The sequence below is a fragment of the Mus caroli genome, unplaced genomic scaffold, assembly GCF_978045245.1.
Source record: "Mus caroli unplaced genomic scaffold, Mus_caroli_1 scaffold_19, whole genome shotgun sequence".
Taxonomy (NCBI): domain Eukaryota; kingdom Metazoa; phylum Chordata; class Mammalia; order Rodentia; family Muridae; genus Mus; species Mus caroli.
Window position 1 is genome coordinate 72,056,812 of NW_028227274.1, and position 12,319 is coordinate 72,069,130.

General features: G+C 44.6%; 1 protein-coding gene across 1 annotated transcript in view; it reads right to left on the bottom strand.

Moving 5' to 3' along the window:
• Me2 (malic enzyme 2) overlaps window positions 1-12,319 on the bottom strand; it is a 44,850-nt gene that overhangs the window by 19,905 nt on the left and 12,626 nt on the right. The window contains exons 3-10 of the mRNA XM_021150383.3: window positions 10,890-11,023; window positions 7,254-7,403; window positions 5,707-5,782; window positions 4,109-4,270; window positions 3,782-3,885; window positions 1,222-1,331; window positions 1,030-1,127; window positions 505-618 (exon numbers count right to left, since the gene is read on the bottom strand). Coding sequence (XP_021006042.1) covers window positions 505-618; window positions 1,030-1,127; window positions 1,222-1,331; window positions 3,782-3,885; window positions 4,109-4,270; window positions 5,707-5,782; window positions 7,254-7,403; window positions 10,890-11,023 — 948 coding nt within the window. The remainder of the gene's footprint in view (window positions 1-504; window positions 619-1,029; window positions 1,128-1,221; window positions 1,332-3,781; window positions 3,886-4,108; window positions 4,271-5,706; window positions 5,783-7,253; window positions 7,404-10,889; window positions 11,024-12,319) is intronic.

Below are 12,319 nucleotides of genomic sequence, written 5' to 3' on the forward strand. Positions count from 1 at the left end.
TGCATGCCTAGGGGGAGTTAGACACATGTGTGAAGGGTGTGTGTGTGTGAGGTGGTATCTGGATTGCCTTAATTAGGCTTAGATGGACAGCCTGCCCTGACTGTGGATGACTGCATCTCACTGCCTAGGCCTTGACGATGGAAGCTAGCCGAGAGCAAGCACGCATACCTACCTTTACTCTCTCCGCTCTTGCCTGTGCAGTGACAGTTTCAGTTTCTTGACTTCCCCATAGCAATAGATTATAATCACAACTATAAGCCAAGTGAGCCCCGTCTCCTCTCCCCTGCATTACTTTTGGTCAGGGTCATTTTACACAGCCACAAAACTGAGAGCAGGCCAGCCAGCCAGCCAGGCGGGGTGACTGTGCTGGGGACGCAGTGGACGCCGGCTCCTGCACACTGCCAGGTCAGTGAGGGGTAGGATGGCAAGAGAGTGTGCTGTCAATGCCCAACTCCAACACCACAGCCAGAGGCTCGGCTGCTTCTCCAGGTTCTGCACCCTTACCTTAACCAGCAAGCCACTCTTGTCGAACATCCAGATCTTTCTCTGCGCCTCCTCTTCTGAGAGACCATTTTCCATCATTGATACAACTATGAGATTGGCAATTCCAAGTGCAGCCTGCCCAGTAAACACATTTAAAAATCAAGACTAGATTATGAGGGGACGCCCATGTGCTTTGTTCTCCCTGTAGAAATTATACGTAAGTAGATCCTTTGTCAGTCTCTCTGAACACAAATTACTTATTTTATAAGAGGTCAAGATTCTCGTACCATTTCAGTGAATTCTAAATTCCTTGTCATCTTCAATAAGCACCAATGCGCTGTCTTACTTTCATTTCAGACGCTTCCTTTCTATAGCCCTGGCTGTCCTGGAACTCACTCTGTAGTCCAGGCTGGCCTAAAACTCACTTCTGCCTCTGCCCACTGAGTGCAATAGGATGAAAGGCATGACCACTACCCCTGGCCAGTCATACTTTACAAAAGAAAACAGAGCATTTCCTTTAAATTGTAAAAAGGTTTAAAAACTTACTTCTCCTGCTCCAAGAAATAAGATTTTGTGTTCTGAGACTGGTTTATTAATAACTCTTTGGGCCGCAAGAAGACCAGACAGAGCAACTGCAGCTGTCCCTGTAGGAAAACCCGACATTTTAAAAATGAAACAAACAAAACACACATTATAAACGCTTAGAAGGTGGGGGGAAGCCTTTCATTTTAGCTTTACCTTGAATGTCATCATTGAAGGTACAGTATTTTTGTTGATATTTTCTTAAGAACCTGAATGCATTATGATTTCCAAAGTCTTCAAACTGAATGAGTGTGTTCCGGCCGTATCTAGAAACATCAAAGTCTTAATAACTTTGTTGAAAGCATCACTACTACACAGATTTCCCATTTACTGTTTCTATGACTGGAATCTGAGAGTTAGTTATTATACTAGCTCAAGGCCATGAGTTTCAGAGCTTGTGAAAGTCTACAGCCAGACTGCAGACGCCTGTTATTTCAAGGACACGGCAGCACAAATGAGCCTGTGGCCACTGCCTATATAAACTATTTCCAGAGGCCCAGGAGGGTGTCCATTGCATACGAGTACTTAGCCCCCAAAAAGGACTCTCTACAAATTAGAGAGTGAACCTCTGAAATGGATGTGTCTGGTTATATAACAGGAAGATGTATTAAGTAAAAAACATCTGCCAGCTGAGGGCTTTCTTGGTGAACAGTGGTAAGAAGGGAAGGCCACGGCAGGTATGGAGGCACACATGTGCACTAACGCAGAGAGGCCAAGGCAGGAGGACCACAGGTTTGAGGCCAGTCTAAAAAACACAGGGGAGACTGACTCAGACAAACAAACCACGGAAAAGAAAAGGCAGAAAAGATTTGAAAGGCAGTTTCACTGAGTCTGCACCTGGGAAATGAAGACGCAGCAGAGAGGGGAGTTAACCAAGACCTTGTACTTTCAGTAGCCAGTGTATTCACATTTGAAGGACAAGGAGAAGCTGGCTAAGTCAAGTAGGGGACAAGGGACTTGTGTCTCATGTTGACTTCCTAAAGGCTGTAGAGGGAAGAATTCACCAAGATATCCTGCTGGTGGTGTCATGTGCATGTGAGGAGATGACAGAAGCAATGACACAGGAAAATGAAGCACATGCCATGAGAACAAACAGACTGCTGAGTGAGGAGCCAGTTCACTGCTAAGGCAGTGCCACAGCTAAGAAAACGCCACCTTGTCCGGGGAAGGCAAGTGAAGGAGGAAGGACCAGAGGACAGCGTGTAAGAAGACAAGCAGTTCAGCCCTGAATCTGCCATCGTCTTTACCTAGAGTAAGGAACTCATCTCTGAGTATTTTGTTGCCTGTAATTTTAAAAGCTGAGTTTGCAAGATGGCTTCCAGAATTTTATCCCCTCTGGTCAAAGTGCTTGCCCATTAATCGTGAGGACTGAGTCCAAATACCAAGAATAAGAGCTGGATCCAGTGAGCATATGTAACCCAGCGCTCTTACAGGGTCACAGAATGCAGCGCAGTGGTCTCTGGAAGCTTGGGAGCCGGCTAGCAGCTTAAAGAGTATGTTAGATAAGAGTGTACAGTAGAAAAACACTAAGAAGATCCCGATTCAAGGTACAAGTAGGGATGGACACCAGAGGTTGGCACATGGGTCATAAATAGAGATGCACATCCATGCATGAGACACACACACACACACACCACAGACAGGCCATAAAGATGAAGAACCTGGATTTTAATCTGTGGCTATAGAAAACCATTGCAAAAAACTACGTAAGACAATGCCTATTTTATACGGTTAATCCTAGTGTTAGATGGAAATTAACTAGAGAGAAGCTGGGGAAGGGTTTATAGGAAGCCGGGAGAGTTGAAAGAAGACTGTGGTAACAGAAGACACACACTTACGCGCCTGATACTGAGGAAGCCCTGATGGCGCGGGTGGCTGGTAAAGAAGAGCCACAAACAGCACCAAGATTCAAGAGCTGGCAATGGGTGAACACTACTGCCACTGTTAGCACTTGGGAATACAGAGGGCAGGCTGTTTGGAAAGAATTCCATTTGAGATAGAAACAGGATGTGGTAATGGAATTTCTCAAGGCAGGATAGCCTAGCAGCTGGGAGTGTGGGGGCCACACGGGTGCTTTGTGTCACATGTATGAAGGCCACAAGTTATGAATAAGACTACATGCAAGAACTGACAGTCTAGCTCAGTCATTCAGGTGCTTGTCTGGCGTGTATGAGGTCCTGAATTCCACTCCCAGGACAGTGTGCCATAAATATATGCATAAAGGATCCATTATGCATAATGCGTAAACATATGCATTAGAGGATCCATTCACTAGGGTCCAGGTAAAGTGCTTGCCAAGCGAGCCTGGCAACCTGTGTTCAACCTACAGAAAGGTAGATGGAGACAACAGTCCCCACAAAGATGTCCTCAGATCTCCCCATGCGCATAGTAACACAGATGGACACACCTCCAGGACATAAATAAGCAGGTAGGTAAAGAAATAAATAAATAGGTCCAAGAAAACAGGCCCAAATCAGATGTCAGAGCTGCAGGAGAGCTCTGGTGGGGTGGTGGGAATGAGGCTGGCCATGGAAGACTTATGGGAGGAATGCACTGTAAGGGTTATGGAGCGGTGAATGCAGACTTCCTTCCAGATATCAGGTAATCCCAGCCAGCGATGCAGAACAGAAGCGCGTTATCACTGGGCATGAAAAGGCCCTCAGTTTAACCCTTCCCTTACAGAGGTTCTTTCATACCCGTCGGCTTCATAGGATACCTGTCAGTAATCGCCTTCATAAACTCGTCCATCAGATCATCATAGAGCTGGGAACGATCTCGCTTCTGATACAAGCCCATATAAAACGGATCTTTTAATAGTGCCTATATAAGAAACCGAATGCAAAAATAAAGTCTTTTGTTCCATTTGTTTACATTAAACATATAAAGTCTTTAAGAAACTTAATAGACTTAACTCACTGTTATTTACATAAACATTAAAAGCCAAGCTTAAGAAAAAGATTAACATCTAAAATTATAAGCTCTTTCCCCCTTAACAAATCATCTGCAAACAGGGGTGGGTGGGGAAGGGGAGAGATGCACTCACCATGTTATCAGTGCCCACGTCGATGCACACAGGCAGGCACTTCTCGGGCTGTATCCCTGCACAGGCTGTATACAGACACAGTTTCCCTACTGGAATCCCCATTCCATAGACACCCAGATCGCCAAGCCCCAGGATCCTCTCTCCATCAGTCACCACAACAGCCTTTATCACAAACAAAGTAAAACAAAACGTGAGTTCAGAACTGCCAAAGTAGGAGAGTGATGAAGTGACTTTTTAAAAGGATGGGCTCTTTGGCTATATTTCTACTCTCACTTACAGAGGAAGAGCCATTAGTGTAATTCCCAGTATCACCCAGGGAGCATAATCAAACTAGGCTGCCGCCTCTGATGAGGAATTAAAGGAGAATTAATTAGAGGGGTTTTCCAGCTGACTTTGGATTGGAAACACAATGAGGGACAAATGCAAGTACTGTTTCCATAAATTAAACATGGGAGAATTAAATTAAAGTCTGAGGTTACCACAATAAAAAGTCTAGAAATAAATAGTGTGCCCTACTAACCTAGGACAGTCAGAAAAACCTTAGCAACAGTAGGGAGAAAACAACATAGATTTGTAAAATACAAATACCTACACATGAGGTTGAAAAACAATACTGTAAATTTAGTTATTTTACCAAGTTTTTCTGAACTCATGATTTTGGAAGGATGGAGGAAAAGGAGGAAATTTAGCACAAGCTGGCCTATTCGAAAGATCACGTGATCCTCCTGCTTCCACTTTGGAAAAGTGCTGGCCCTGCCCCTGGCTGAACTCATGGTTCATCATGGTTTACTCTGGTAAAGAAGACAGGCATAATAAAGGCAGTAAGACTGCTATAGTGACAAGCACAAAGCTACCCAAAGATCTTTGAAAAGGTTATTCCATTTGCCTCATGAAATAGTTACACTGATCCTGGCTTCTATTTTTTTGTATTTGCTACATTAAAACATTAAAAACTCTTTTTACAGTGTGGTATTTGCCAAGGATCTAAATCTACCTTAGTCAGAGAGAGAGAGAGAGAGAGACAGAGAGAGAGAGAGACAGAGAGAGAGAGAGACAGAGAGAGAGAGAGAGAGATAGAAAGGAGAGAGAGACAGAGAGAGAGAGACAGAGAGAGAGAGAGAGAGAGAGAGAGAGAGTGAGAGAGAGCGCGAGAACACATAACTACCAAGCAGAACTTATGTCATCTCCTTCCCTTTGAGGCAGGGTCTCACGTGTCCCGGGGCGGCCTTACACTCAAGCTTCCGACCCTCCTGCCCTTACCTGCCAAGGGATCAAGTGTATCGTAAGGATTAGATCTGCACCAGCACACTGGTGGAACATCTGATTTTCTCTACAGCGAAAGTCAAGCAGTGGGTGGGGGTGGGGGGCTATGCCCAGGCTCGCCCTATACACTGGTGTCAGTGTCTTTCTCGGGGCCAAGCACGGCCCCGGGGATCCACCTCAGAATGATGCTCGCAGCATCTCCTCAGACACAAAGCATCCGTTTGCATGTTCATAGTATAAGTAAGCAGAGCAACGGGAAAGCTGGTCCGTGGCAGTGCAGAGTTGACTTACAAGGGAAAGGAGACATTGTGCAAGGGAGGGTATGCTCTTAGTACCTTAACATGATTTTCTGGCCAGTTATCCACAATTGATCTAACATGACCTCTGTCTGAGATTGAAATAAACAATCCCCTGCAACAGAACAAAAACACCTTTGCATTTCATGACAGTTTTTTGGTTTTTTTTCTTCTACGTTTCTGTCCATAATTGGGATACTTAATATTTTGATAAAAATCAAGATACGGTTTAATTTCCAAGCACTGATTTATCTCCAAACATTTCAACTCTTTCAAGTGATAATTACGTTGCTTACCGAACAGCTATAACAAAGATTATTGTTAACTGATGTGATTACTATCCCCAAAGAGAAATGTGTCCACATTATAACCATCCAGGTGGGAAATAAAGTAAATATTCCTACGCTGAGTACAGTGGATTCATGGCATCATCCAAATCTCTGCCCCATAGCATCTCATCTTGGGTCAGTCCTCATCCGAGGTGCAAGCCAGAGTCACAGTAGGGGCATTCTGAGCTACACTTGAGCCCACGCCTGCCAGAGACCCAGACCCCCTGAGGGGGAGGGCTGGGCAGCACGCTTCCAGTTTCCTTGCTCCTCTAACCTGAGCTGAGAGACACTTTCTAACAAGAACGCACACATGTGCTAGGTTACCTCCTGGAGGTGTTTTACATACGTTGGTGACAGAACCATATGGGTTAGGTTAAACAGGGCTTTTCAGTGTCTGCCAGGGAGTGCATGACACATAAGCACACAGGGTGCTGGCTAACTTCAGCTGCCAGAGCTTCCTCATTGGAGTCTTGTGGGGAGAAAGCTGGCAGGGGTCAGCCTTTTAAATAACTCAACGGATGCATCTTATGCACTGTGAAGTTGAGAGGAGCCTTCAGATGAGATGCGGGGGCTGAGGGTCATGCTCAGCCCTGTCTGGATGCCTACACTGATATCAATGCATGAGCTCGCCGTGGGAAAAAAAACAAGGGTTAAGGTAAACAACAGATCAGAAGGGGCAGAAAAACTCAGATAAAAAATAGTCTTAGATCCAGCACATTACTCCCTGTCAGTGGTTTCCAACAGGATCAGTCATCCTTGGCTGACAACCAGTCATGTGCTCACTCAAGGACTTGAGGGAGTGGCCCGGGGAGCAAAACTCTTCCTACTGAAATGTCTGATAAAGTCGAACAGTCTGAAATTTGAAATTCAAAAAAAGCTAATTTTTCTTTTAAAGGGGAAGAGGAGAAGCATCAGAAATTAAAGCTGATAAATGAGACGCAATCCCAACCTGGCAAACTACCAAAAGGCTTAACAGTAATTACGGTTCTAGGGGAGGAGAAGAAAAACAGCTACCACACAACTCCTCCAACAATGGCAGTAACGATCAGGAGCTGGTTAAGTGAGCTGTTTCTACAAAAACAAGATGTGAACATGTTGACTTTTTATTAATATCTTTTAATACAAATTGGGCTTTAATGAGGCAAAAAACCTGGCTGGATAATATTGTAATATACAAGAAATCTAATTAGATGTCACAGAATGATTCTTTTATTACATAATAATCAATATATATTTGTATTTAAAAATAAGACTTACTTAGGTCTCCTAAAGATGTGCCCATATTGACAACAGGCAAGACCAACTGTTGGTGTGTACACAATTGGCATCAGACTTTCAATATCATCTTGCAGTATTCTATAGAACAGTTTTTCATTTCTTTCTTGGATGCCCATTATATAAATGTATCTGAAATTAAGCACAGCAAATCACATCCAAGTTAGCCTACATCACACTGGAAATTTCGACCTTTGAAAGTCAACCTAAATGTTTAAAACTGAGCTCACATGCACGCGCGCACACACACACACACACACCCCCTTCACTAAAGAAACCACACCAAAACCCTAAGTTATAATTCTATAACACTCAGAACTAAAAATTAGCAAGACACAGACATACTGAAATGGTAGCTGCTAACAAGAGAAACAGCAGCTAACCCTTTGAACAAAGGCCTGGAAATGCTAAGGAGTCAACAGAAGGCGTCCACGTAAATGACAATGAAGTTAAAGGCAGTGGTGACTCCAGAGGTGCGGCCTGGAGTCCCATGGTAAAGGGTTTAGAATCTAGTTGTGTTTTAAGCATTCTTCCATACAGGGAGCAGAAACAACACAGAGACAGAACGCGTCCAACCGGAGGCCATTCTTAGTTTCTCCTACCTTTCTCTACCACAATCCGGTATAGATCATCGAGGCCTAAAGCATACAGCTGCAGGTGTCCTTCAAATATGGCCATTTCTTTCCCCCATATCCAGTCTAAAGCACTAACTAGTCTGAATACAGCTTTCTTTCCCTGCTCCAATCCTCCTCACTTCCTCTACACTGACTTATGTCTAACTCTTCCCTGGGAGCCATACGGCCTCAGAACAGTCTCTTACCCTTGTCTCTTAATGTAGCTGAGAGGCCAGTCCCCTCTCCTACCCCCCACTTCCACTCAACTTTCTGTGTTCTGCACCCACACTACTGTATGACTTCTTGTGTATTCAACTTACATTGCTTTTATACTGCTTTGTTTTGTTTTGTTTTTAATTCTAAGCTGGCCCACCCTAAGGGAGTGCTCATCGGTAAGAGAGGATACCTGTGTAGGCTATGTGCAAATGTTCTCTCTCAGGCTGAGCAGCTACAGTGAGCCTCGGCTTCCAGGGAGCCACGCAACCAAAGGTCAGGAATTTGCTTTGAAATGGACTGGGCTTCTGAGCTGTATTGGTAGGTTGGGTGTACTAAACACACACTCACCTTGTAATATTTTCAATTTACAAATGGTTTGTTAGACTATAACTCCATCTTAGGCTAAGACTTCTGTATTTCTATATTTTACTGGGTGAATACATAAGTAGAGCACTCAGTCAACGAACTGCATTGCTCCTGGGAACAAAGATGACATACATAGGTAGAATATGATAGAAGATTTCTTCTCACTGGAGGGAAAGAACCAAAAGCAACCAGGCTATAAAATTAAAAACAAAACAAAAAACAAAACAAAACCCAGCTTTCTGAAAGAAAAGCACAAGAGGGTTAAAGAAGAGAAACAGATGGTCCATCGGGCATGGGCGGGAAGCTGGGACATTGCTGGGCCTCTTCAGGCAACTGCTCTCACCTTTAGTCACACTTGTGTTTGCCTCTCAGTGATCTGAAAGCCTAGGGCCGACAGCTGCCCTCAACTCCACACTGGCCACAGCCTGACCATTTACCTTACCTAGTCATTATTACACTAGCTATTCACGGCCTCACTTCCTAATGGTTTGAACTCCCTACCCAGCACTTCCATGGCTCCCGCTTTGTCTAGTTACGGCCCATCTATGACTGTGAGTCTCAGGGTCACTTCCCTCACTCTGAGCAATCCCTTACCATCTGCTTACAGCTGCACGCATCTCTACCACTGCACAACCCTACCAGAGCGTGTGTCCCCATCCCCAATCTCACACTCAACTCCAGACAAGCAGGCTGAACTCCACTTTACAGTGAGAGCCCTGGAACAATGCCAACGCCTAGTGAACACTACGGTTCTCCTTTTCTGTAGAAAAGAACACGGCTGCGCACAGCAGCACAGCAGACGAGACCCTCCCACAAGGCCTCCAGGGGCTGCCCTCACCCTGTCTGTCCAGGCTGGGTCTCACTATGTAGCCCAGGCTCTTCCTCTGCATCTGCTCCTGCTCCTTCTGCCTCAGTTTCTCAAGTGCTGCAACAGGTGAGAAGTGGGTGTGCTGTACCACAGCACCAGGGTTGCTCTTTTCTAACCTACCTTGGAGGGGCTTTACTTCCTAACCGAGTGGCTCTTCCTGACAGGACAGGCTTTCTCAGCTTGACCTTAGCCCTTCCATATTTTATCTGGGATGTTCACATTCTGTTTCACTAAGAAAACCCCAACCACCAGGCATACGTTGAGAGCCATCACTGGCATCCTTACCCGTAACATCTGTATTTATCTCCCTCTGGATTAATGGAGACTTTCTACCTCTGCCCTTGAGCCTATGCCTTCCTCTGCAAACCTGCTGTGGCAGTTTCTCAGGACTCTGTACTGTGCAACTATGAACATAGTCAACGTGTGAGACTATTTAAAGCAGAGGTCCACGTGTTTTATAGTCCAGTGTCTTTCCTCCTTTCCACTCGAGCTTCTTTGGGGTAGACTATATTTCCCGCCCACCCGCTTCTCAGTGCAACTCTCTTGTCCTGCCGCAACACTGACACTCCTCTCACAGGCCAGCAGTGTTCACATGGACTGCAACAGATTCAGTCAGCCCTGAATTCCTTGTCCTTTCTCATTTTGATGCTTTGCTAACAACAACACACTTTACACTTTAGCTCAGATATTCCATCCTCCGGGAAGTTTTATCTGGTTCCTCGAGTTGGGCCCCACGCATCTCATGCTTTCAGGATAGATTCCACATGTGCAGTTTTTCTACAGTAATATCCACTGCAGTCTAGACAGAACAGTCGCAGCTTAGCTATCCGCAACTCAACACCTAGAAGGCGGGACTATATGCTACTTACGGGGCTATCAAGGGCGCAGGTTAGTTGTCGACAGATGGAACCTATTTGTAAAAGACCATTTCCTCATTATTCGATGTCCTATACAATCTCAAAAATGTATGGTCTCAGGGCTGGAGAGAGGGCTCAGCAGTTAAGAGCACTGACTGCTCTTCCAGAGGTCCTGGGTTCAATTCCCAGCAACCACATGGTGGCTCACAACCATCTACGTAATGAGATCTGATGCCCTCTTCTGGTGTGTCTGAAGACGGTGACATTATACTCATATATAATAAATAAATCTTTTTAAAAAATGTACAGTCTCTACTGGAAGATGTAGCCACTTATCCCTGGATGCCATCTACTAGCAGAGTGTCACACACAATGTGGGAGATCAGTGAACGCTGTGGAATGAGACGTGAGCAAATGAGATGATACCTCGTGTTGCCAATGTTCTCATCACACACAGAGTGTGAACGCAAGTAATTATCGGTGGCACACAACTTACTCCTGCCAAACTCCACCACAGTGATCCCTGGCAAGCGCACCGTAAAGTGACAGGACGCGACCATCGCCGGAGCAAAGCGACAAAAGAACAGCGTCACTATGTGACGTCACTGTGTGGAGTGCACATATCCTGTGCTATCATCACACCACGATTCTAAAATAAGGCTGCCAACATAAAAATCAGACGCCAATCAACTCTTACTTTTCCAAAGGGCTAGTCATTTTTTTCAAGTTTCTATGGAATCGTAAGGCTTGAATATCCTGTGTCTCTATTTTAGGAGGTAAAAGTCCTTGAAGACCAAGCATTTGTCTCTCTTGTAACGTAAACGCCATCCCCTAAAAACAGAAAGAATTAAAGAATTAAAATTAGTAGTAACTACAGCAGCAATAGCACTGTCCTTTAAAACACAATTCAAGTGCAAATTCTGAAAAGTAAAATACACTTTCCAGGAATTTCAAAATGCTTTGAGGCGGATGACATCACATCCTGATGAGCATATGCAAAGAGTTACCTACCTCTCACAGAGAAATGTCATCTAGTGTAAGATTCTGGAAAACGGCCTAAGGATCCAGCCCATATGTCTTGCTTGTTTTTTTCAATACAGAGTCTCTGCATACCCCTGGAACTTGTTCTATGAACTAGGCAGACCTCGAACTCAAGAGATCTGCCTGTCTCTGCATCTCTAGTGCTAGGATTAAAGGCATGCACTACCACCTTGGCTACACTTAAATACTTTAACACACACATTTGTAATTAAGCAATATGACCTGCACATAGCCATTCCAGAGAAATATCCAGATAGCTAGGGAATGCAGAGGTATGTAACAGCGAGCAGTTCTAACAGTGCTCCCTAGATCACAGACTAGATAAAAGTCATCTCTGTGCAATAAGCAATCTATGGTATACCCATACCATACCATGAATACTTCAGAGTTGCCAATCAAAGCACACTGTTAACCCACTGTGCTTAGAAAACATTCATAAGACCTCATATCACGGTCAGATGCATGTAACACATAAATGAAACCAAGAATATGCAGTCAAAAATTAGTCTATGTCTGAACATTCAATTTCCACTTTTTAGCTGTGGGGATAAATTATATTAAAATGAGCCCAGCAAAAATGCTTGGGTGTAGATTTCTAAAAATCTTTCCTCCATAAAAGGGCTGAGAACATCAGCCAAATGATCAACTTTTCTCTTAGTTCTGGAAAATAACTAAAGGCTTACAACGACCAAGGAGCATTTTACCAGGAAAAGCGGCTGGCCTCGGTTTCAGGCAAATGCTTCAAACACTGTATGATGCCCAGAGCAAACAAAAAGCTAAACAGAAAGCTGAATAGGAAAAAGCTTAGGTAATAAAATGCCCACAGGAGTGAGGCTCTGAAAAGCTCTGTTGTATCTGGGGGAAGACAACATCCTGCAAAGACTCAGAAGAACTAGAAGCAAACCTGCAGGCTACTCGAGCAGGGGCTGCTCGCTGGCTCAGTGGTATGGGCCTGCACACACCATGCAACGGAGCCCTTAGGAAAGGAAGCATGCGAGACTGCACGGTTCTAGCTCCAGTCATTTAAGGCTTTGCTGAATCTTTAGCTGACCTCCAATCTAACCAGAGACTTCATTAGATACATGT